Consider the following 26,692-nt stretch of genomic DNA (forward strand, 5'->3'; position numbering starts at 1 on the left):
GCCTTTAAGGTGGACTACCTCCAGCTAATCCTCTGACTAGAAAGATAGAATTCTCCCTCCGTCTACAACAGAGTAGTCCTCCGCATAGAATAGAAATGGGGGAAAAGGAAATTTGGAGAAGGAGGAAGCGGGCTTCCTTTGATGAAAGCTGTACTTCTGAAGATTTTAAAGGGTATTTGCAAGTTTTAATAAACTGTCGACACAAGTCTCGGGGGTCATGAAGATTTAAATCCATACAGAGAGATATTGCATATACTGCAAATGAATGTCAGAGTTCACGAGCAGTGGGTTTTGCAGATGGCACGCTTATAAATTGTAGCGAGTTCAATATTTTAAAATATAATGTCACACTCTGTTCACAATACATTTTTTTGTCTGTTTATGGCTGTATTTTTCATCCCACCCAACTCTGTTCAGTGCAAAAGACAACTAGAATTAATCAGTTATCCAAAGAGCTGAAGTGACGATCAAAATGTCTGTAAATCCTCTCCTTTCTTAAGGATTGCTTTTACTGTAGCGTTACATGCAACACAATGCTTTTCTTGGTTGTTTGGGTTTTTTCGCATTGTAGTTCAGGATGTTGCCTATACATACTTAATCCAGAGAGCATGAAACAGCCTTCCTCAGAACTTCTTTTTTCATTTTAATCAGAATTGAAATTGTTTTCAACATGGGGAAGACTGAGCTGAAGAAGGCCAGCTAGTAAATGCAGGAAAAAGAAATTTAGAAGGCCTAGATTCTTGCTTTATTTGGTTTGCTTACTGCATTGTCGCTGTTTCCAGATGAGGAATTCATTTGATATGGGTCCTTCTTTTTGTCCTGTGCGTTGGGCACTGTGTATGTGGAAGTGCGGTATTTCTCCCTGCGCTCCACAGGGTCACTCTTCTGCAACTAGGTGTTAACAGCTGATGCTGTCTGCAAGTGCTTGAAGTCCTTCTGTGTTTCATGTCCTCTTTATCGCCTCTTCTTTATGTCTTCCAACGGGGAAGTTGGTAGGAGATGAAACCATAGGCACACAGTATTACAGAATAAAAAAGACTCCCATGGACCTCAGCAAACTTTGGACCGAGGCCCTTTATCCTGCCCAAGATAAGCACGCGGTAGTATTTTGTAAGTGCTGGAGGACAACCATGTTTCCTTTGCTGGGTTTTTCACTTTTATGCTAGTCATGTTTTAAACGGGCAAAGGGGACCAGGGAGAAGGGAGGAATGAGTTGCTCTGGTTTGGGTCTCTGACTAGGCAGGGGCGTAGCTTTTTTTAATATTGAGCTTTCAACCGTACCAAGTCCTGCTTGGCTGCTAGCTCACCTAAGAACCAGTGCTGCTAGGAGCTCCTAGCTCCCACTGCAGAGGTTTCTGTTAAACCCGGTTATACTACTGTCTGCAGATGCCAAACGCAGCCCACAGTGCTCGTCAGCTGTATTCACTCGGATGGCGTGCGTATTTCCCTGGTATTTTGATTCACAAAACCCTTTGATTGAGTGAGATACATTTCATTTTTCCCAAGAGAATTAAGGAATATGTACCTCTCTAAATTGCGACTTTGCTACTGGAGGTGTCTTAAAGGCATTGTGTTTTTCCCAGAACCGTCATTATGACTTGTTACGTTATGAGCTGTCAGAGCTCATTTATCAGAGCCATGATGTACATTCTTCTGCTATCTCATGGTGGTAGTCATGTTTTGTTACTCTCATGAAGAGTGTCAAATAAAAGATCCAGAGGTTGTAGCTCCCAGGTCCAGAAAATGTCATCCTTTAGGAACGCGTTTTGGGTACGTGCCTGAAGATAGCGTTGTGCCTATGCAGAGTCCATGCATCACCTCAGCCACAGGCAGAGTGTTACAGGAAAAAATTATTTGGCTTAACTTTTATCCCTACTGGTTCACATAGTGAAAAGAACAGAGAAGTGCACAATTACCTCGAGTCAGTTACGTTCAACTAATGAGTTGCTGCTGCTTTCCACTCTACTCATTGTGGAGAGAAACCATCATCAGGAACTTTTAGATTGCTGCTTCTGTGCCTTTTCTTGGTGGTAGAAAATGACCCGATTTTCTAAGATAGGCAGTTCTATGTCTAAAACATGTCTAATCACTATGAATGATCACTGAAGGAGCAATCCCATCGAATGTTGAAGTTCTGATCCGTGTTTTCTAAACTAAAAGGCATAACGTTCACCTGAGTGTGACAAATCACAGATCATATACTTCGATACTGTGAAAGAAAATGTAGCAGAAAAAAGACACTGTATTCTTACCCAGTCCATTACGTAAAGATTGATATATTCTTATTATACAGTAGTGAAAAAACCAGATACAGTGTACAAAGACTGGCCTGAAAATTTTTCAGCTATTACTGTGTGGGTTTTTAAAGGCTGGCCGTCCGTCTATCTGCAGTGAACTTCACAGTGAACACGTGGAAAAACAAAACGGCAGGTGCTTCAGAGCTCTTCTTTCAAGCTAGTTAAAAATACTCGATGACTATATTAGGAAAAAAAAAAAAATTGTCAGAATCATCAGAGCCAAGTCTTTTGAAAGAAATGAAAGGCTAGAAATAAAAACAAAGACTTATAAAGGTTCCGGAACCATAAAAATTGCTGAGAAAAAGCAACAATGAAAGTTTAAAAATTCCATTAAGTTCAGGTACTGGTTTTATCTGTGAACTACAGAAGTTTTACCCGCATGCTCTACCATTAAAAAACTCCAAGCCACAGATTTTCAGGGACTTGCTAAATTTCGGCCTGATTCATGAAAGCTTCTATTTTCAGGAAAGCATTTGCATGTAATCGTTTTGATTCCAATGGGATTCATGGACATGATTAAAGTTAAGAATGGCTTAATTGTTTTTTCCCAAAATAGATGGATTAAATGGAAAAAGGAATCTCTAAGCAAATAGCAACACCAGCCTCCCTGTGAAACTGATAGTTGTTCCTCTCTCTGTATTATGAGAAATTGAAATACAGACTTGATCTGGCAGTATTGTAATGTAAGTTTACCCCTGGCGTGGGGAAGACAATCGGACCAGTAATGGCCGGTGAATGCAATGGGAATGGATGGAAGCCCAGAAAATGAAATTCAGGTCTAGTATCTTGCCTCAATAAGGCGTAACGCTTTTTTCAGTAAAGTGGTTCATCAGTTTGCATTTTAATGAATAACTTCTCTTTCATTTCCTCGGTTCCTATAGACGAGACAAAACCTTCAGCTGTGGCCAGCCTATCATCATCAGAAGAAACAGAGCTGAGTGAGGATAAAGGTACAGATTGTAAATTGTGTTTCAAAAGATCTATTCCCAAGAGGACGTTTCGTAAAGCCTTATTTTCCTTTGTCTAGAAATTGCCAAAATCACAGTTAAACAATACAGAAATAGGTAAATGCTTGGACTTTCATTTACAAAAGTCTTTGCGATGAAGTACTCGGAACCAGCTGTTATGCTGGGAGGAGAGATGCCGTGAATTCCTAAGTCCTCTTGTTGTAGAGCTAATACTAAAATATCATACGTGACATATCAGAAATAAGCCCAAAGCTTGGGCTCGCTGGGGCAGCATAAAGTTAAGCGTGCACATCTATCTCAGCAATATTAGCTCCCTATTCGGTGCTCTCCTGATGGGGAAAAAGAAAAACACAATCGCTATAAACACATCAAGAGGAGACAGGAGGAGATGAAGTCATAATTGAGAGGGAGAAAGTAATGTTTATCTTGTGCAGACTGTGCTGGGCACTCAGATCATTTAGTTTGTGATAAATATTTAAAAGTGTCACGGGGCCAAATGACAGGGAGTTTAGGAAACAAGAAAGAGAGATGATCTAATTTAAATGTTTCAAGCTGAGATTTTTCCTGCGGAGTTGTTGGTTTACAGATAGGAACCAGTGCCCAGATGTACCGATTTTGATACTTTTATGATATCACGCTATTAATTGCTTGTGCCGGTCCACAATTTTGGGGATTTTTGTTGGGGCACGTCAGGAAAAAGCCTGGGTGATTTATAAAATGTTCGCTACTGGTAATTCAAAACAGTTATGCTATCTATAATAAATACAGTCCATCAGTACAGCCTTCAAGAAAGACTAATAGAAAATTTTAATGCATTTTACTGAGATAACATAATTATTAACATCCATTAACTTATTTATTTTAAAAGATTTAATGTGTAAGTCGGCATCGCTGCTTGACTCTCTTCTCATTTTTCTAGATAAGTGTGACGGGGTGTGAGATCTTGCTCTTTTGTTCCAAAGACACATGCTAGAGAGCCCGCATACTTACCTGATTATGAGTTCAAAGCCTTGTGCAGGTTGATTTAAGTGCTTTCTTAACTGATTGATTGATCCTGCAGGGAGGGGAAAAAAAAAAACAAACCACCAACCCTTGCTGGAGCACTGCCTTTTGCTTTTGATATCTTCACAGATTGAAGTCGTGGCAAGGCTAGTGGAAGGCAGAAATAGTGATAGATTCAGCCCCAGCATAGTTGGTGATTGCCTGTCATTCATTTCTCTTGTTTTGTTTTTTTTTTTTTTGCTGACACTTGGCTTGTTTATGTGTCCTGTATCTATAAGATTCCCCCATCGGATGTGGTTTTTATATTTTGTAATGTGAGGGTCACGGTGAGGCTTTGGGTTTGGAATTTTTTTTTTTTTTTTTGCTATCCGAAATCTCACTGAACATCGCAATGTTTTGGTATTGCTTTGAGGGCTTGTTCCTGACTGTGAAGCCGGTGTCTTCTGATATGCTTTTCAGTGACCATCTCAATATGTACCCACTCCAGTTTTTTGACCCGTTGTATTAGTTGTCTCATCTCAGGAAAGTAGCCACCTTGTGCTATAGGTCTCACCTTTCCTATAATATGTTAAGAGTATAGTGTTTTTCCCCTCTTCTCTTGAGAAATTGTCAGAAGACATAGTGCCCCGAGAAATCCAAAGGGCAGTTTCTCTTTGATGTCCCCCCTCTCCTCAAAAGTAAGATGGAAAGCATCTGGTAGGGGAAAAGGAGGGATACAGACTCTCCTGCATTTATTTTGTTTGTAAAGTCACAGAAGTAGAGAAAAGGGAGTGGTGGGGAAAAGAACATGTTTTGGGATTTGCTTGCTATTTTTTTTAAATGTAACCAAGAATTTTGAACGATGAGGCTGCCGCATCCACCGGGCCATGATCTTAATCCTTATTTCCATTAGTAGATATTAAACTTTTCACACTTTAGATTTTGAGTTCTTTTAAAATGAGTACTAGCGTTACAAAAAACTTGCCACCGCTTGGGAAATGGCACTTTTACAAAATCCTGGCATTTCTGAAAACACCTGCTGCTCCCGAAATAAATTTCAGCCTTCAAATTGTTTGCCCACTGAGTTAACACAGCTAAAACCTGCCAGGTTCTGGAGCATACTCATTTCTGTAGTTTATCTTCAACTAAATAAACTGGATGCAAAGCATTTAAAGAAATGATGTTTTTCCAGTCCTTCCACCTAATTATTGTTGTGGCAAATAAGTCTAGGTTACATAGTCCCAAAAATGCATAGTATGAACGACTCTGAATAGGAGGTTTCCAAGCCTACTATGGAAGTGTAGCAGTCTTCCAAATGTCAGTTCTGCTCAGTGCACCGAACCAAGTGTTTTGACTCCAATTAGGCTTGACTAGTAGTTTTTCTGCTTATTTTTTTCTCATACTTCTGGGATTAGAACATGGAAAACACATTGAAATAACTTATTGCTCTAAAATGCTGTGATGTTCAAAGCAGAGCGCGTGCGTCTCTGCTACCATGAAGTTCCAGTATTTTTGTCTTACCTGACTTGTTTTTATCAGTTGTTTTTTTTTAAAAGGGAAAGGGGAAGGATGGGAACGTGAAAGGGGGTGTTCCATGATAAGCACATGGAACAGTGCGGGCATCCAGTTTTGAGAGGCTCCGGTTAAAATGAAAACCTGCTGTGAGATTACAAATCTCATATTAATGTGTGAGTGTATCTCTTCTGTTATTCGCAATAGCAGAGACACTGTCCAGAAAAAAAGTCCACACGGGCCCGGTTTGCAGAATATCGAGATGTTTGATGTTATGCTGTGGAGGTATCCACTTATTCCAGTCTGTGCCAAGTTTCTCTTTCCACTGTCTGGAAATACCGCAAAGATATGTTGCAATTTTACCCTTGAAAACTTGCATGCATAACTATCAGCTCTTGCGGGGAGAGCTGACATCTCTAGGCAGCACCTTCGTAGCGCTTCATTACTGTGCATATGGAAGTAGATCTTTTATACACAGCGTATTTCAAGTTAGAGATGCTTCTCTTCATGAAGTGTAAGGGCAGAACAAAGTGATTAAAGTCATTAATGTTTATGCAGCAGATAAAACGTATCAGACAGGCTGCGCTCCGTCTGGTGTGCCTGTCCATACAAGATTGGACTGGGACTAGAAGCTCATTTTAAATGGACTGTGTTGTATATAGCTGGGGATCGGTTTGAACCTGTGATTATTTTTATTTTTATTTTTAAAAGGAGTATGTGTGCGTGTGCATGCGTGTGTGTGTGAGCGAGTGTGTTCTGCATCTTCATCTCGGTTACCTGTCCTACCAATTACTATTTAACCTGATTTAACGATAGGGCTTTCTGGTAGAAGAATTAAGAAAGGAACTGGATTTAGTACAGGTGAAGAATGAACTCCCCATTATGCAATCACGGTAAAGTTTTCTGTGCACAATATGCCGATTTTAATTCATTAGCACCTAATAAGAACTGAATTTTCATTTGAAGGTCAACTAAATTAAATCATATGCTAATTAATTTTAAAAATAAAGTAGCGATTAATTATTTCCAGGTGTTCACCAGAGTCTCTGCTCCCATGGGGTTGCCATTTAAAGCGAGTCACTATTTTTCTACGTTCCCTGAAATGGAGTCAGATTCCGTCAGCTGGAGGGCTTATGTTGTCAGAAACAGAATTAGGTATAGCCTCGGCTAGGGGTTAGCTCTAAAAACTCACTTTGTGCAACCCAGAAGCCTGTAAGTATCCTGCCTGTAAAACAATAATGGATATAAAATTCCTGTTTGGCCAGATGTAGTTCTCGCCATGGAAAAATCTTGATGTCCTAAAGACAGATATGACTGAGAAAGGATAAATTGAAAGATGGAGCATTTCAACTGCAGGGCAGCTGTGCAAATCGACGTGAATTAGACATTGATAAGTGGGTGAAAAAGATTGACTGAAAGGCCAATATGTTAAAAAAGAGGTGTTTAAAATCAGCTCTTAAGTATATATTAAGACATCTAAATGAATGACCCGATTTTCAGAAGTGCTGAGCGCTCAGCAGCTCCCAATGAAATGTTTTTACTTCACCCTTGGGCTATGATTAGACCTGGAAAATTTCAGCCTGAAAAATTTCAATTATAGGTAACTGAAAAAGAACCTTTTTAATGGAAGAGTTTCAACACCCCCAACCGTAGCTGTGGCTCTGCGTGTCAGCTACAGCGATAATGTTTTTCTCTCCCTTGGTCAGAAGGGTTTCTATGAAAGCGAATTGGCTAATGCAAGCTAAATGGTGTGGTTTGGAGTTTTTTGAACCAGGTACATAACCATCACCGTCCAACCTAGTGCCTATTCTCCGAACGCCCTCCGTAATGGTCACTTCAAGCTGGACGTAATGCAGGTTATTCCCTTTTCCTTTTCATCTGACCTATCTGTAGCATTGCGCATCCAGGCAGAGTCCAGCCCATAAACTACTCGAGGTATTTCTGCTCTACCCTTGGCAAGAACAGGCAGCCACAACAGCTGACACTAATCTACTTAGCAGCTGGTTTATTTAGATCCTACTTATTTTTACATATTAGCTGACCTGGAGCCATCCAGCTGTGCTCCCGGCGGTCCGATGCGAGCGCCTACTCCTTCCATCTTCCCCTCCTCAACCCCAACCTTCAGCCGTGTGGCATCTTCTCCTGGGAAGGGTCTAACCGAGGCGGCCAGGTTTTTCTCAGCTTTTTCCTTTCCCGGAGCCCTGTACGACAGGCTCTGCCCCTTACGGCAGCAGCAGGATGCCCACGGTTGTCATACCACCTGCATCTGAAATGTCTCTTGTGGACAGAAGGTGAGGTTAGAGGAGCTGCCCTTCTGTCAGCTCGAAGCGTAAGCGGATGGGAGCATCACTCGGTGGGCCCCACCTGTGGAGATGAACTGCCCGGTCTATTACCCGAACACTTGCAAAAATATCTCTACAGGTTGTTGCACCTAAAAAGGTCTGTTTTACCAAGCCGTGTAAACTTGGGCTCCAATAAATCTAATCTGTCATAAAGATAGATTAAAATGAAATCTTGGTGGATATAAAAATAACATTTTAAAGTCAAAGCTCAAGAATATCTCCCTAACTTCTCATAAATCACCATTTTATAGTACTTCATTTTAACACATTTTCCTCGGTTTATGAGGCAAAAGAATACCCTAATCATGTGGCAGCCTCCGTGCACACCATTACCTGTAATTTTAGACGCCTGCTTGATTTCTTTCACTCTGGAAATATTCCAGTCATTTTTCACAGTATCATGCTTAAAAAATAAAATGCACTGAACCTGTTTCTTTCATAATGACCAGCTTTTTCCCTCTTTAATCTTCTTACAGCTCCCTAAAACATGGTGATTTATCTGTGCTGTATGTGGGACCCAGGTGTGTTGCACATTAGAAACGACTCAGTAAATAAGCCGTACAGAGAGTGGCTGGGGAAGTGAATTTAAAGAGATCATTAAAACCACTTAACATTCAGATTTTAACATTTCTCCTCTTCTTTAGCATTTGCAAAATTTTGTTTAAACAGCATTGCTTTATTACAGACCAAAAAAAAAGATGAATGGCCTAGAAAAGCATGGGGGTTTATGCAGTATTTAAGCACAATTGTGTCTGATTATTGGCAGGAAGGGTAGGATTGATAGTTTATTGCAAGCTGCATGGTTTTCTTGGAGCTGAATTCAACAGTTGATGTGTTGGAACAGTGACTATACTTGGGGAGTATTCTGATGGGCTTACCTAAAGTCCGGCTGCTTTCTTCACGGGTAGTTAAAGGTTGGGGCTGATTCCCAGGTGCATTCAACCGTGCAGCCCCGCGAGACGGTTGTTGCAGTGCAATGGAGGGGTGCAGAGCCAAACGCTCCTGACGGGGACACCGCCGCTGCGGCCACCGCAGGTTTGAAGGTACTAAGGGATGCTCAGACTTCAATGAGCACTTCAGTGCTTGATGTGCAGTAGATAAAAGTGGCCTATCTTTGGTTCATTTATGTCATTAAATGTCATGTTTGGTTCATTCGTGTGTGATCGATGGTGACATTAGGGACTGTGCTCCAGCGCGGTATCAGAAACACTGATTATTTTCAGTCCTGCCTGGAGGAATGTTAACCCTTACAGTCCCAACTTGGGGTTACCCAAGGTAAACAGTGCTAAGCGTGCGTTATCAAAAAAACTAAGCATGCTGTGCTGCAAAATAATATCCTGACTTGGATTGTCTGGTATGACTTAACAGATAAGTAGCTGTATTAGGAGAAGACTAACACTGCTTTGTGCTGTTTAAAAATATGAGAGTTGGTTCCCTAGTCAGTTAGAGATGAACGAAAGCTTTAGGGGTGGTCAGAGCTTTTGTAGACCCCAGAATAATTTAGGACTAAGATATGCCCAGTTGCATAAGACTCTAAATGGCTAAGCGAGCACAGAGCACCAGCTGAGCCTGAGGAATAGCGCTAGCCCACTGAAAACTTGCACGCAGAGCGTAGTATATCATCAGCATTTGTGGGATTCCCACCGCTGCTCACCAACTGAAATGGAGGTGGCACTCTTGCCTTGTATCCAAGTTGGGAACAGCTTTTATTGATTGGTGCATTTGGTCTTACGCTTTTACTCTTGCATGGCTCAGATTTTTCTTCATAAATCTGGGTTTATTCCTTTGCTTTATTTTATTCTTGTTAATCCTAAAAGTAAATCTGTCTTCGGACCTTTTGGCTTGAATATTTGATCTAATATTTGCATTTGAAAAGAAGAAATCTTTGGCACAGTCTTGACCTTAAAGATTTTGAAACTCAGAATCTGCATACTAATGCAAAGACCGATTTCTACTGCTGAAATAAGAGCGGCGGATTCTTACAGCTAAGCAGTAACTCCTGTCCATGATCTGCTCTTTTCAGAAATGTGCTTTACAAACAATAACTTGCGCAAATTTATCCTTGTATATTGTTTGGGATAAATTGTAATTCTGCACAATTAAATTGCTTTCCTGAACCCTGGAACAATTAGAAAACTGTTTATGATCCAAAGGAAAGTTTAACATGAAATTGCAGTCCCGTAATGATAAACTGTGCAGAGCCAGCTACGGGGATGTGGGAAGATGTGCCAAACAGCATAGGTGGTCTCTAGCTGCGGCGCCTAATGCCGGCGCTCGGCACAGCTGCGGGGTCAGGCTGCCAGCTGTGCCAAAGGGCGGGCGCAGTGACAACTCCCCGCGCTGTGCAATAACCGTGGTTTGCCCTAAGCTACGCGATGCTCCGTGACAAACAGCGCCGTGATGGGGCACATACATCAGCTGAGCGCGAGGCTCCTTAAACTCCATTTGTTATTATTGACCAAAGCGCGTAATTGTTCCTCTGATGCTGGGGATTGATTTTTGCATGAAATTGGAGTCATTCCTCATTCTAGGAGAAAAGGTGGCACCTGTGAACTGAGATTAAAAGCGCAGGTCTGGGAGTATGAAGTACTGCCCAATAGGTGTAGGGTAAGATACCTCTAAGGGTCCGATGGGACTGAGCCACGTGCATCTCTCCCACCCATAGCAGGTAATATCACGCTTTATCATCACGTTTGGCTTTTTGAAGGGCTGCGTTCGGGCCCTGGCTCCAAAGTACTTCAGGCAGAGGACTTCTTATTCCAGTTGCTCCGTACCGTTCCTTTTACAAACACGCAACTAAGTCATACAGAAAAAGACTATACTAATTTAGGCTATGGGGCTACCGGTGGTACAAGTCTTGGCTTGTTTGATACCCTGAAAGCTTTGTCAAAAACTTGAGCAAAGCTAGAATTTCACTCAATGGGTTTAAAGCTTGCTTGAAAAATTCCCTACAGATTATTAGTGTCATTCCCATTTATACCAAGGGGTCCTTCGGCTTGCTTTTTGATTAAACTGGGAAGTTGATGGAATGCTCATTTATTTTTCCTCTGATTCAGGCTGATAGGGTAATCCCTCGTAACTCATAGCACAATGCGGCATCCTGCTATGAAAGGGCAGCGCAGTGGTCCAGCTGATAGCAGTGAGTAGCGTTTTAAGTCCATAGTAGGGTGGAAAAAAAAGTGCAGCAAGGGCAAATTTTAGCAAACTGTACATCGGTGAGGTATTGTGCTTTCAAACCTGGATTTATAAACTTATTGTCATGCCACGAAAGAAGTAAGAAGCTGTGCAGGTAATTAAATATTTGCCTTGGGGGATTATTTGCAGTTAATTAAAGCCACACACTTTCAGTGCATACCTTTTCTGCAGATTATTAAATCTGGATCAGATGTTAACAACCCAGCTTTCCCACTTATCCATCGGAGATTATTCTTGGCAAGTTTCAGGAACAGAGTTTTACAGGGACATCCTTTGGTATATTGCAAGATTTGCTTTGCTATATTGTAGAAAGGGACCTTCCAGAAGTAGAGCCGTAACAAGACTGTCAGAGCGTAATTTATTATCGTGCACCGTAGATCTTTGGGCACTGGTAGTTAAGCGTTCCGTCTAGCAGCATTTTAGAAAGTGTTTCGCTCTGGAACGCAAACAGTGATTATCTGTTGCTGTTGTTATGACCTCAAGTGTATGTATGCCTGTAGTTTGCAGAAATGTCCGGTTAGATCAGCGGTGTTTTTTAACGAAGCTCAAAGAGAGCTCTTCATTGAGCGAAAGCTGTGTGTTATGTGGATGAGCAGAGCTAAAGCGGGTGGCTGTGTTGCTGTGATTCCCTGACTGCGGTGGAACGATGCGTTTCTCCATCCCCATGCAAAAACTAAGGAGTGGCTGTTGTCAGAAAGCGTCGTTCGACGCAACAAAATGATGCCCTGTGTTCATGAAGACTGCAGATAGCATAGCGATTGGACTTACGTCATCTCATTTAAACCTCACTGTGCCACCGGTTCGGAGTATGGCTTTGGGCAGTTCATTTTGATGGTCTGCCCCAAAAGGAAAAGCAGTCTTGGCCACGATAATGACCTTGGGAGTTCTGTCATCAAGTGAAATGAGGCTAGGATTTGCACTGGGATTTATAGGATTTAATGTTTGTCGAGCTTGTGGCAATCAAACCATGAAAACCGTTGTTCTAAATAAATTAGAAATCACTTTATTAAGTACATGGTTCGTGCTGTTTCTCATAGCTTTGTGACACTCCATTCGTTAGAAACAAAATTGTTGGTAGCGCTGCTGATTATTCTTACACATCCTTTCTTGCCAGCTCCTTGTTTAGGGTTTGTACTGCAGGCAAAAAACTGCTCAGTAAGTGTACGGCTCTGAAATCAATTTGAATAATTGAAACCCACGAGTATACTTCTGTAGTATATGAGTGTGGTTAAACGGACAGAAAATCTGTCAGCGTATCACAATGCCAAATATGAAGCTAGCACCTAAGGGCTACCTGTGCCTGAAGAAACTACCAGACTTTTCCGGCATGAAAACCGCTGCAGGATTTGTTTGTTTTGTTTGCTGTTTCCTCAGACTCCCTGAAAGACTCCAAAGGCGCACGGGAGAGTGACCCAGTGCATCCTGTGGGCTGTGAACAAGATCAAGCCGAAGGTAAAGTTTTGTATCAAAATTCTTTAAGACAGAGATAATGAACCAGTTGGGAACCTTGGTTCTTCCAGTTGCAGCATGCAGTGGGTTTTAGCCTGATCTCTGCCACCTTAAGAAAATGCTGTCGGCTAGTAGAGGTTGTGTGCCAGCCAGTTGCGGTGCGGTAGTCTCTGGGGTTGCTGGAAAAGACGTGCGTCTCCAAATATGTGGGCTTAACTGTATTGATCCCGGGTGCATAGCATTGTTATTATTGTCCTTTTTTTTGTTGTCTTTCTAAAAGCCTGTGGGGTGATTCTATTCCTTGTGCGAAGCTGACTGTCGAGTGTCAGTGTTTTGCACCAGCTCCTGTGAGAAACAGTGTGTCAAGGCTGAGCTACAAAAGAATGCGTAGAGTTTAAGTGATATTTTCATATATAGAATAAATCCAACGTTGTTCGTTTAATAGCAAAACCAGCTGTGCTTGGCTGAAAAGTACCATGCTATATGTTAGGTTTGTGTCCCGTTTTGATGAAGTTGCTGCTGCCTGCACGCTGCCGTCGTGCTGATGCCATTTTCCATTTGTCGTGTTAACAGGACAACAGGATGTTTCAGCAGAGGAGGAGATGAAAACTGGGGCAGACTCCCAAAGCTCCTGCATGGAGATAGAAGGTACTGCATGCACCTTGAAACCAGAGCGCGAGATTAACAGGCAAAACCACTAGTTATTGCTTGGGTATTATTACCAGCAGTGTTGAAGTTCCCTTTCTTGCTCCTTACCTACTAAGCTAAATCCGTGGATCTGGATCTTCTTATGGTAACTCTAAATTCAAACCCGAGCAGGGGAGTATCTATGGATTCTCGGTGATAAAAGCTGACTTTTTAATGACTGCGGCTGTTAGAGAAAGAAGTGAACGTTGCATTTCTTATTCCTGACGGCAAGCGCTTCAGCCTTATATGTTCAGAGCCCTGAATGCTATGTTCCTAGTCCAGCAAAACACTTCGAGTACGTGTGTCTCTGGGCTTGCGACGAGTCCCGGTGAAGGCTCATGCTTGGAGCGAGGCACATGGGGGTTTGTGCAAAATCCCAGAAAGCTCAGCATCTTGGAGGATCGAGGCCTGGCTCTCACCTACAGCCCCTTGGATTGCCCCAAGACAGCTTTTGTATCTCCACTCTCGGGGAAAAGGATCCTTTTCCTCTGGCAGTGTTTTTAATGGTAATCTCTAGCGTGTGTTGATCCTTTTATGTCTGTTCTGAAAAGCCTTATTGTTCATCTTTGTTATTAAATTTATTCAGAGCCATTGTCGAACCAAGAAGACACAACAGAAGTTGAGATACATTTGATTCGTGGTGCAGAGGAAAAAGAAGAAGGAAAAGAAGCAGAAGGAGGAGGTGAGGCTACTTATGAAATAGATTGAGACAGAGAATGCTGCTGGGCTCGTGTTCTCCTTTTCTGTTGTGAGGAAACACGGAAAGAGCACATAAAAGCATTATTTATTTTTTTTCCTGAGAAAAATCCTTTTCTGCCTCTCCTCGAGTGTTGTTTTGATATATTGGACTTGGATTTGCATGGGAAAATAAGTGCAAAGGAAATGAACACTCCGGTTCTAAAGTGACTTTAAAATAAACACTCTTCTCCTTGTTGGTTTTCTGCCTTAAAGTACATAAGGCTGATTAAACAACCGATTTATGTCCGCTGAAGTACCCTCTTGATTGTGTTCGCTAGAAGCATCGAGAGTATTTACAACAAATGGGTATGATAATTATTTGTGAGGTCATTAATAGAGATTTAACTAGTAATTAAATAAAACTAGTAATTCTAATAAAGAAACCAATATTTGGAGCAGGAACGCAGAGTCTTCCTGAAGGAAAGTACTTAAATCCTTAGTAATGCTTTTGCAAAGAAATGTGGAAGTTTAATTTTAAGTGTTGGACACTCCTGGGAACCCTGCATTCAGCCCACTGTTTGTAACAGGCCCGTGGTTAAACAAAAAATAATGTATTATGTAAATAATTGTCTAATTGTAAAGTAACTGCGAGTTAATAATTATATGGTCATTTGTAGAACACAGGGATGAATTTTACAGTTCCAAATTAAAATGTAGACATGATTTTTATTGAAAATTCAGGTCAATGCTAACTGTGTTGTCCTAATTATGAACTCCTTTCCCCAGCCACATTGACACCAACTTAATTGCAAACGTGCATTACTAATATCGACACTTTTCTTCACTGCAAACCCCGGTTAATAGAACCTCTTTGTTCATATACAGCTAAACAACATTTCCTCTCTCCTTTTTTTTTTTTATTGCCTATCCAAGTCGAGACTCATCATATCTCTTTATTATCAGTCATATTAACGGGGTTGGTTTTGTGCTTTATTACTGATGGTGAAAATAGAATCGATGTAATCCTTACTTCAAATCCAGGTAAATGGTATTGCGTTACCTCAGTTGCAAATCCAGGTTATATAACACAACCTCAGTCTGATTGCAAATACCAAAGTAGTTATGTTAATTTCCTCCTAATAGAAATTATTTACATTTTAATTTATGTCTCATCAGAAGCAAGTTGGACAAAATGTACTTTCATTATTTGTACATTTCCTTCTCTTTAATACTTTAGTGTCCCCTACAGCTAGTCGCTGTCATTTAGTTCTCAGCGGAGAGATTATATTTCACCATCTGTTCTACCTACTATTAAAATATACAACAGTGAGGAAAAAGAAGGTAATGTCAGAAAAGGGTTCTTCTTGGAACTCATCCTTTTGTTACCCCTGATTTAAAAGGTTCAAGTACTGAGTAAGTAGAAGGTTCTTTCCAAACATTTTGGAACGTGTTCCTACCTGGGGGCCTCAGGTGTTGCTCTTGTGCAGGATTTGTCTGATCCAAAGCTCGTTGAAGTTCATAGAAGGACTCTCATTGATTCAAAGGAGATTTCGGTCAGTTCCACGGTGAGAGAAGGTGATGTGTTGAGTCTACATGCAGGATAACAGCGCTTAGGTAGCTGCACAGATATGCTGTTTAGCTTCCTCTTCTGAACCTACTGTCTTTGGGTCAGGGAAAGTAAATGGATGCTTTTTTACCGTTTTGAGAAGGGAAGGAAATGAATGCTTTCCCTTGCTTATTTTCATTCTTACGGGTATCAGAACATGTAGAGCACCCTCGGCGCTCATCTTCCTAGATGCTTCTTCCAGTTCTGGTGGGCACGTACTCTGCCACGTGAGTTTTGAAAATTCACCACAAAGCAAGGTGGATCTGGACAAAGAGAGGTAAAAAATAAAATTGGCTGAAGTTCAGCTGATACAATAAGATATATTCCTCAAAGAGAGACTCCTCTTAATGGAAAGAGATTATCCAGCATAGTTTTAACATGTAACGTTATTTCATGTAATCCAAGTGCGACCTCATGAACTAATTAAGGTAAATAGTTTTCCAGCAGCATCCGCAGTACCGTTGACATACAATGAAATGTCGTATTTTTGTCTAAGTATGCATGAAGAAAAGCTAACGTGGGACTGCAGTCCCATTAAATAGAAATACAAGGATCTTAAGTGATTTTGACCTGCGCTAGACCTATATGCATTGCCAAACATAGCAACTACTGTACTGCAAACTGCATGGTCTTTCTGTTCTCTGATGCTTTTTTTTGTGTTACCAAGCTCGTCCTGGAGCAAAGGGGAGCACGTAGCTCGCTCTCTCCTCCCTCTCTCTCTCCCCAAGAGCCATTAGAATTATGGGGGTCATCTGTGACCTGTGCTGTCCCCAGCACTGGAGCTGTGGAAGGCACTAAATGACCAACAAAGATCAAAGTCCCTTTTCCAACCTAAAGCTAGATTGCTGTGTAGTTACTGATGGTGGCTTTGAAGTGTGCTAGGAATTTTTTCAGTGGTCTGGTTTTCCATTGAAAAATGACTGTTTCTTGCTGGTTTTGAGACGTGTCCGTTTTCGCAAACTTCTGACAATCCGTTGGTAAGCTTCTGATCTAATCGTGCAAGTTTTACTACCAGCTCATCTATGTGTTTTGGGGAATTTTAGGGCTTGCAGGGTCCTTTCTGTACAGCTCATTTGGTTTCACAGCTCCAGGGGCGCGCTGAAGCGCGTATTACTAAGGGGCCATGGATCCTGGCGCGTTCGAGGTTCTGGGGCGCTGGGAGCCCAGAGCAATGAAGAATCAAAGTCTTGGCAATCTCACTACTGTTTCCCGTTGCCAGCAGTAAGAAACAAGCCAGATTACCCTGAAGAATTTGACAATGTAAGGCACTGTGTGTGTTTCATAAAAACCTGCTGTTGCTTTTTCCAAAATCAGTAATAAAATATAGCATGTGCCAATTTATTCCTTTTTTTCCCCTACTGTAACTTTAGTTATATATTACCAGGGAGCAACTGAAGAAAAAAGACAAACTAAGATGCTTTTTAAATTTGTTTCCAGCTACTATAATGCCCTCGTTCTAGTTCACAAAAGACTAATGAAAACCTATGTTTCTTATAAGATTAGGGAATATTCTCAAATCCCTTTATTAAAAAGCAGAGTAAGCGGTGATCGCTGACCTATTTGGTGTCTAGGTAAGTGTACGTGCTTTTAATAGACCATTCGGCAGTCCCTTTATATGTACGCTTGGAACTAGTCCTGTCATGTTGTAATGACCATGTATTCAGCGTTTAGTTGTAGTTTTAATCGGGACAGTTTTTCCACAACACAATTTGCAGCATTCATAAAATAAAACTCATGTTTACTTGTGTGAATATGTAGCCATTTCCTCCTCTGAGCCTGCTTTCCTCTCTGTCGTCTTATTTCCCGCCTCTTTCTATCTCCCTTCGTAAAGACATTAGATGTGATGATTCCCCTCATTGATCATCTCTGGAAGTTGCTTAACTCTTTGGAGGACGGGATTTCTGTGAGAGCACCAGGATATGAAGAGAAGTAGCTGTTACTTCTCTGTTGGCAATCTTCTGTATTCGGGCTAAAATATTTTGTCTTATTGTGATGTTTGGAACGCGATTTGAGCTCGACCCGGGATGTTTCTCCACCCAAGAAACAAATTTAGAGCGGTTGGGGAGCATCGTCCCTGGGCAAAGGGCACATTTATTTTCCATTGGACAAGTCCAGAGATGCAGAAGCCGGTTATTGCTGAAGCACAATCGAGGAGCAAAATGCCGTAAATGACGCCTATAAAAAGGATATTAAAGTGTCCAGGGATTTATCTTAAGAGCAGGAAACAAGCCTTACGATTAGTGTTTCTGTGCAGTTGCATCTTAGCCTGTTTGAATGCTGTGTTTAAGGGACTGTATTAGCCGCCTTTTTTCCTGTATGAGCCATGCGGGGTTAAGGCAGGCTTGGGAACAGGCTGAGGGAGGCTTCACCATTTAAATCATTTGCGCTATACGTGATTTCCTTTGCTCATCTTCTGGTCGGTGCCTGTTTACTGTGAGTTTGAATTCTGCCTAATTGCTGTTCTAGCTAAGCCCAGTTTTGTTCGGCAGTCCTTGTTACGTGAGTAGCCATGTAACTCTGTAGCCATCGTTTCATCCATTTTTCACTTAAACAGCTGGATTTTCAGGTCATTTACCCATCGGTACTTTAGCAAGAGATAATTTTATGGCATAATCTTGGAGAGAATTAAATATTCCAAAACTTGGAGGAAAAGAGCTCTCAAATTTTTATAGTTTCAGTCTCAGGCATTTATAGGATTTTACATGCGTTGGTACAGTCATAATGTCAAAATAATGGCTTCCTTTGATATGACATTGTGACTATAGAGAAACAAAATACTTCTTGAGAAAGATCTTTTCAGACAAACCCGAGATCTTTATTCTTGAGTCATGGCAATTGTAACTACCTTTTATTTCTTAGCCAAACTTCTTTTCAGCTTCAAGTGGAAATGGATAAGATGTTTTGGAAAAAAAAAAAAAAAAGACATTTTTAAAAATCTTCCCTGTGTATCTTTAAAAAGATACTTTCTCTTTGTGTGGAAATAAAAGAATACAAAGATATTTTGGAGGCCTAGTATAAAGGCTCCAACTTCTTTTATTCAGTTGCCTAAAGAAGAAAGGAATAAATATCCCAAATCGGATACAGTGTGTTTGGTCTTTGATAGCAACCCATACCGAATGGATCAGATGAGATGGTTTTGGGCTGTTACAGAATAGTCTGGCCCTAAATATGAAATATATCTTTAAAATCTGCTTTTGACAAGTATTGATATTTGGCAAATTAAAAAAAAAAGGTGCGCCTTTGGACCTTTTTCAGAAATGCTGGAAGTGCTGTGGAACCAGAATATTGCAAATGGGTATTTAAACTCTAATGTGTGAAGCTCTAAGCTACGCGGAGAGGCGGACTGTTGCAAAGCAAGTAGCTGGAAATAGTTGGAGGTACACAGTAACGAGATTATCGCTGGAAAGCCAGAATAGTGCCTTCATCCGGGCACTTAAAACCTTTAGGTTTTAAGACTCCTCACTTTGCAAGCCTTTCTTTTCTCAAGAACTCCACGAAACTCAAGCGAACTTTGCAGTTGCAATATCAGCCAGATGAGGAGCTTTGGCGACCGGGTTCTACTTGCCAGCCTGCTGTGGTGCATCTGTGGTGGTCCAAGTGCTGTTCGGTCTATATCTCCCGGTCCAAAGCGCTTTGCTCTTCTGAAGGCATCACAGCTGTGGCAGAAAAGTATATCCAGGTAATTTTTATGGCTTGTGGATGTCGCAAAGGCCATAACTGTAGGCAGGGAAAAGAAACCTTTTAGCCTAGCAAAAGATTACTTTTGGAAGGGGAGGTGGCGGGTTTTTTTGAAGTTTGCAAAGAGTATGTTGAATTTCATGAATGTACTTAAAATGTCCTGCACAGGGATGGAATTGGGGTGGCTTGGTTAAAAGCTGAAGACAGGTGAGGCTGACCTGCCTCCGAGTGGCTCTGTGCGAGCGTGTTCTGCGCTCCACTTGGATATTGCAGTTTGCAGGAGAGGAGTGGGTTTTTTGGTCCCAGCGTCTGTGATTATATCTGTGGTGGCTTTGTCAGTTCTGAACTGGGAGGTCTCCAGGCTGTTTTGTCAGCAGAGAGTTGTTGCTATCAGCAATTGCTTCACTGATGGCGAAGGACCAGCCATCAGCCTTATTAGGAGGCAGCATCGCTGCTGTGGACCAGCTTTGCTGATCCACGTTCCCTTGCGGGTTGTCGTCACCAGTGGTGTGCGCCAGCAGGACCACGGAGGTGATGGGCTTCATTCATTTCCTAAGCACGGGCCGGTGCAGTAGTCGTACCACATCAGGCAGCACACACTGCCCAAAATGATGTTCCTCCCCGGCTCCGAGAGAGGCTGCAAATGGGTTGCAGACCCCCTGCAGACCTTCCCTAAGGGTGCTGCCCAGGCCGTGCTGAGCACGCCGTGCATTGGCAGGACGGGGTGGTTATTATACTGTCAGTAGTCTGCTCCAGATATTGATTTCAGTCTCCTGGGGAAAGAAAAGTCATCTTTTTTTTCGCCTGCCACAGAAGGAATCTGTTTCTTTTCATTACTCTCCGTATATCAGATTCTAGCCTGAATGTATGTAAAGAATAGATGGCGCAAGATCAATTTTAAGTTTTAATTATTTTTCATTCATCTTTCAATGACAAATGATATATATTTTTTTTCCTGTGTGCTTAAAAAGTAGAAAATGTAAGGAATTTTTCAGCATAAACATTTTGCCTGCTGTCACAGTCACTTGATGTTATTAGGCCTGATGGTAGGGTACAGGACAAAAAGCTAAAAGGAAAGAAAAAAAGAAACGATGATAGCGTTTAAAGTTTATTGTGTGTATTTGATGGCTTTCTTCATCTCATTTTCAGTTGGCAGAATAGAAATACAATTATGAATTGGCAATTTTTATTTCATTTAAAAATATCGTGTCTTTGTTCTTGCTGAAAGTGTTGACAATGCGGCCTTTGTTTAGTTTAATTAACTCATTACAGTACTGAATTGAAACACACTCAGCATTAAATCAAATAAAATAATTTTTAGAACTCCTTTCCATATCCAGAAAATAAAAAGAAATTTAAAAAATTAAATCCTCTGAGAAGCTGGAGGAGAAACTGGATATTTTTAATGGGATATTTTGAAGTGCCATTTTCATTTTTATTTTCCATGGCAGAAAAAATAGCAAGTCATGAAATCCCACCAAAAAGCAGATTCTATGAAGTCATTCTAAGTCCTCACATGTTTATAATAGTATTACATGATGTTACATGTTTTGTACTTGTGAGCTACAAGGCTTAAAGAGCTTTAAGATACTGATAATGCCCTTTTAGCATATGAAAACTGGACAGATAATGGAATCTGTATTTCACGTGGCGGTGTCCAAGTCTACTAGGCTTTGGTTTGAGCCCAAATCTCCAGGGAGGCAGCGGTGCCTTATGCAAACAAAACACGTATCTCTCTGAAATCCTCTCAAATAGCACCCAAGGAACAAGTGAGAGGAATATGGGAGAGACGCGGACATCTTGGAAACTTTTTCCTGTAACATATTGAAAAAGTAGGGCTCGCTGGCCAAGGGCTGCACTGTTACAGATGGCATCGTAGTTAACAGCGTATCTGGAAATTAGCTTTAGCACCTCCAGAGAAACGGCACCGTTTTTAAACATACTATACAGCTACAGAGGCGTCTGTTTGAACAGTGGGCTTAACTCCTTTTTGCGACGGTAAGAACTTGGGTCTTAAATTAGAATAGGTCCGAGCAGACCCGTGGAGTGCAGGGAGCTACGCAAGGAAAGAATTTGATCCCTTGTGGACAAATTTTATGTTCTTGTGCCGTCCGCTACAAAAGGAGGCTTCATTTTGTTATGCATTGATTAATTTTGGAATCCTACCTCCTTTCATAAAGTATGTTTATGATTGAATATGCACATAGCCAACGAGCTGGCTCTGGGAACTGGAACTTCTGTGCTCCCCCTTCCTTATGTTACGTATGGATATACCACGCTGCCCAGGTTGTTGCGCTATTTTATAGCTATTCCATAAACACAAACGGCCACACACTTAGGGCAGCAGAGAAAGAAAGTGCACTTAGCCAGTGATTTTCATGAAACAGTGTGAGTGCAGCGCAGTCGTAACTAAGTGCGGGGAAAAAAAAGGCAAGCGGTGGGGGTGGGGAGGGGCTGTTTTGGGGATGTCTTTTATTTCAAGTCCAGAAAAGGAACGAATTCAAAGCAAGTAGCATCTGTCCTCGGATCAAAAGATTCCCTCGCTTGTTCTTTTAGGGGAGCGAGGGAACAACACTGTTGCTTCGCTGTCAGTAGCTTTATTCCTGTAGTTGTGCCCAAGGGTGTGGGAACCCTTGTTCTCATACGAGAAGGGTGGCGTTTACTCTCTCGGCATACTATCAGGTGGGTCAGGAGGCACACTTCTTGATTCAGCTCTGCGCTGCACATCCCCGCGGTGTTGGCTGTGCTGGGGAGGTACACCATGGCTTCATAGGTGCCTTTGCTTCTGGTGCTCGGAGAGGAAGGCCAGTGCTGTACAAGGAGGGACTGTTACACAGGGAGGGGCAAGATGTGTCTACAGCTTGCAAAGCGGAGGCTGCTTTGATGGGGCATGACCCTGACTGAGATTAAATCTGCTTCTCACTACTGCAGACCCTGAGCAGGAAAATTCCCACCCGATCTCATTCAGATCTTCTAAGCGTTATCCTTTCCTTGTACCTTTGCATCTCCTCTTCCTTTTTTCTGCCTGTTACTCATAATTTTTTGGCAGCAAGTCTTCTGTCCCTGCACCTTTCCCTAATGCGGTTGACAGGCGAGTGTTCTTTGGAGCAGACCTTGCCATCTGGAACAGTTTTCCTCTGCTCGGTTGGTTTTCATCACGCATCGCCTCCAGATGAGCGTGTGAGGTCACCACCAGTATACCTGGCCCATAGTGTTAGCCCAGCAGCCCAGGCTGACCCTGTCTCTAGTCACTGTGAATTACCTGCCAGGGAGGAAGCTAGCATTTAATGTCGCCTCCTACATCTCTTTGCACCTGTATCTTAATCATGCAGTAGCGGTATCTCAGCATATTGGTGCAGCAGGGCAGCTCCCTGGGAGCTGTCGTTTAATAAAAAGTTCAGCATCTCCTTTTTGGGGTCTTGCACGAGCTTTGGAGGTCCTTTCCTGGAGCACTCCTGTGTTTGTAGCTGCAATTAAACCAGTCCGGCAAAGCGGGTGCTCTGGCTGATGCACTTGGAGTGGAAGCTATAGACAGTCTATAGGCAACTGCAAAAGCATCTGGTTTTGTTTGAGAGATCCAAGGGAAATATCAAGAGTACCAAATAGCATTGTCTTTTACTTACCCGTACCTTGCTGGGATGCCTGTAGCATAATTGTTCCATACCTAATTAACGCTATTCTCTGCTGAAATGTTTATTAAGGATTTTTATCCCAGGTTCAGGAATTACTTGTGACTTCTGTCCTGAGTTTTAAAATTCATAGCTTTCTGCAGCCGGCGAATTTCAACCACAGAATGCCCTTTGTTACTGTTTCACTGGTGCAGGGGCTTTGCCCTGAAACGTTGGGACGTGTAAGCCTTTTGTCACATTATTCCCCTTGGCAGATGTGCAGCCTTGTTTGTTTGTTTGTTCGTTCCCCAGTCACTAGTGTGAAGGGCAAAGCTCTGCCCGTAATCATAGCTACCGCAGAGGCCAAAAATGCCTTTATTCCATTTACAGCATCCTGTCAAAAAACACTCAATACCTGCATTACCTGACAGCCCTTGAAAGACGGCATGTTTACACGTTCAGCATTTCCTCTGTGGAGGAAATAAGCAGTCACTTACAGCATATACCATTCTTACTGGGATAGAAAATCAGTTAAACTGTGTTCTGGATTCTAAGAAGAAAAAGTCAATAATGTTTTCTCAATTGCCCCCTGGTTACAGCTAACAACGGTGTGTAGTTAGGGGGTCAGGGGGGCAAAGTCACTGTCTCAGTGGCTGGAAAAAATTGAGATTCCCAATTTGCGGCCAAACGCTATCATGGTTACAAGGTGTTTCATCAGTTAAAATGCATTCGCTGGATGTGTTTGTATGATCTGTCAGCCTGAAATGTAGCACAAAAGCATCAAATGAGCACAAGTGGAGATACCTCAGGTGCTTCAAAATAAGATGTCACTGTGCTGAAAAATCAGTACCTAACTCCAGCAGCTCGATTCAAGGAAATTAAATTGGCTGATTCTTCCAGCTGTCCAGGCAACAGGGAAGATTAGCAGAAGAGCTCGCAGACTAAACAGGGAGGTAGTCAGCAGGGCCGTGTCTCCCCCTCTCTGGGGCGCTGGTACTCGAGCATGGCACCTCTGTCAGCCTAGGACCCAGGTGGTCCGGAGAGGATGGAAAACTGAGCAGGACTTGCTGTTTTGAGCGTACAGCAGCTACATTGCCTTTTGTTTTGCTTATTCCTGAGTGTTGAAAGGGCTCTACAGGTCACACGTTTTTGTTGGTGGTAGCCCAGTGTGCCTGGGAAGAATGGAAGGAGCTTTCCCTCCCAACTGCCTCGCGGGGATCTCCGGGGAGTGCGAGGGTAAGGGTTTGACCCCTTCCAGCAATCAAAAGGACTCGAACTGGGATTTATTTCCAACGTGCTCTAATCGGCAAGGGTACGAGGGCAATGGTAAGCACTGGCACGGTCTCTCTCCCTCGCTTGGGTTTGGACGCTCGTGGCTGCTACAATGAGGTCTCAGTTCAGTCGCTGGCCCTGGCTCTCGTTACATCACCTCACGTGTTCACAGTGCCTTGGCGCCGTCCCTACCAGCGCACCCAGTCCTTCCTTTGGATATCAGGCTCTCCTCTCTGATGGTTGCGTTGGTCTGCAAAGCTGCATCTCCGAAAGAAACCAGAGCTGTGCTCTCATTTTCTGGGGCCACCTCCTTGGGACAGCAGATATTTTACAGTTCCTTGTACCTGAGTGCAGCTAACGACTCCCACACTGGTCTTGGAGTGGCAAAACCGGCATCCTGTGTGGTTTTGTTTGTCTTATCTCTCTGTCTTCCAAAGGTAGTTACTGTCCAGTGTGTAGTAAGTGCAGCTATTGTGGTCGCTTTATACAGTTGTCATTTTTTCAAATGCCTGTCGCATCATAAATCTGCTTGCACATATAAACCCGAGTCTTGAACTGTACGGTCTGCACTGGATGAACCACACGGTGGTACTGCGGCCCCCCGCAGCATCAAGGGCCAGCTGGAGCCAAGCTGCTTTTTCAGGTAAGCATCCAAAAGTTTGGATGCTTTTTTAGCTTGGTTTTGAATCTCCTGGCCCTGCAACACGGGCAAGTTTGCTTGAAGAAGGAAAAAGTCCTTAAACAATATTTCTAATATTGCCGGCTTCCAGCATTACACAGGATGTGGAAGGGAATAGATTTTCTGCATGTAGTTCTGCTTGCAGATCCGGTTGGCTCTTGAAGTGCGTGAGCATGAAAAGCAGATGATAAGAAATACATATATATCCGGTACCTATCTAAAGTAACCCAAGTTATCTTAGAAACTGTGATATATACAGAGATTGCAGAATCTGCTTGTGAAACTGTTCCCTCTGGCATTAAATGCAGCCAATGTTTAAGAGTACTGAATTAAAAGTGTGATAGTTTAAGACACAGGAACTCTTTCCAAATGAACCTTCAAGGGAAGCCTAGTGGAGAGAAATTCACATTGAGATTTGGCCGAAGAATAGGGTTAATGTCATTTGCGCTTATCGCGATTGCTATGGGATATGTAATGAGCACAGGTAGTCGAGGCCTGGGTTTATATCTGATCCTGGAGACAGCAGTGCAGTGCGTTAGATCGCCGGTACGGCTTCCTCCTTTTAATGAGGTCTCCCATCCAAGAACGGATATAGCCTGCTCTTGCGCAGCTTGCGAATCTGACTGGATCACAGCACCCAGCTGTAGTAATTGGAGAAGGATCTGCGTGTGGGAGGGAAGGAAATCAGCTCCTCGTATTCGCATCCCGAAGCGAGAGTTGGCGTAGCGCTGCTTTTTGGCAGGGGTTTGGTCACAGCTTCTGCAGTGGGAACCAGCTTGCTCCTTGCTAGCCTGCACCTGCAGTCAGCCGTAGCCGTATCCAGCTCGGTGAGAGGAGAAGGTGGGGGGGGCTCCTCCTTTGGATCGCGCTGGCACGTTTGCAGCTCATGGTTGACAAAGCCATTTAGAGCAGATAGCTCGGATTTTGCTCCGGTGTGCAAAGTTTGCCGTCTGAACGCTGTGATTTTTCTCTAGCCGGTCATAGAGATGGTAAAACACAGATGAGCCTTAACCAGGCCTGAAGAGGCTGGAGCACATCAGCTGCTTGCCATATTGATGAAGCACCTGGGGCGTTCATTTTGAAACCTAAATGCAGGCTGTTCACCTGTATTGCCAAGTACAACAGAAGCTTCTTTCTGGCTGGCGGGGGTGGTATTAATTTAAAGAGAGCACCATCTGCAGGGCCTTGGAGAACAGCGATCGGAGGAGAGAGGTTGCCGGGAAAAGTCTCGTTCTGATCCGGGGGCTTCGCCGCCCCCATCTATTACCTATCATTTCTAATTAGTGGACGTGTCTTGGGGAAAGCTGCTCCGATTTGCTTTCTTACAGATGCTTTCCTTGCTAAGAGCTGTTTGCTGAGCCTCCTAAGCTTGTTTCGCGGGCTTTCACGAGCATTGGGAGCGGTTATGGTCGCAGTGACCCAGTAATTAAAAAAGTCCTGTACCTCCTCGCTGCGGAGAGCTGCCCCTTTGTCCTTCCTCTTTCTTCTCTCTGCCACGCCGCTACCAGATGGTCGGAGATTTTTCACCCCCCATTCACCCACCCCAGGAGATCAGTTAAGGACCCGAACAATTTCAATAAAGAGCTTGGAAAGCAAATCCTTAGGGGCTAGACATAAGTGCAGGAGAATGTAACGTTATTGAGCGTTGAGGACCAGTCATTTGTTCTTTCTTCTCTCCCTTCCTTCCATCTGTCCTCCCATCCATCCACCTGTCCATCTGTCCCATTCTTATATCTCAGA

The 26,692-nt window shown here is 42.7% G+C and overlaps 1 protein-coding gene across 1 annotated transcript in view; it reads left to right on the plus strand.

Annotated features, from left to right (window-relative positions):
- Nucleotides 1-26,692, plus strand: part of MACROD2 (MACRO domain containing 2) — an 886,475-nt gene that overhangs the window by 836,827 nt on the left and 22,956 nt on the right. The window contains exons 12-15 of the mRNA XM_009895432.1: nt 3,179-3,247; nt 12,670-12,747; nt 13,318-13,392; nt 14,018-14,113. Of these exons, the coding sequence (XP_009893734.1) occupies nt 3,179-3,247; nt 12,670-12,747; nt 13,318-13,392; nt 14,018-14,113 (318 nt within the window). The remainder of the gene's footprint in view (nt 1-3,178; nt 3,248-12,669; nt 12,748-13,317; nt 13,393-14,017; nt 14,114-26,692) is intronic.

This window comes from Charadrius vociferus, unplaced genomic scaffold (assembly GCF_000708025.1).
Source record: "Charadrius vociferus isolate BGI_N301 unplaced genomic scaffold, ASM70802v2 scaffold112, whole genome shotgun sequence".
NCBI classification, from domain to species: domain Eukaryota; kingdom Metazoa; phylum Chordata; class Aves; order Charadriiformes; family Charadriidae; genus Charadrius; species Charadrius vociferus.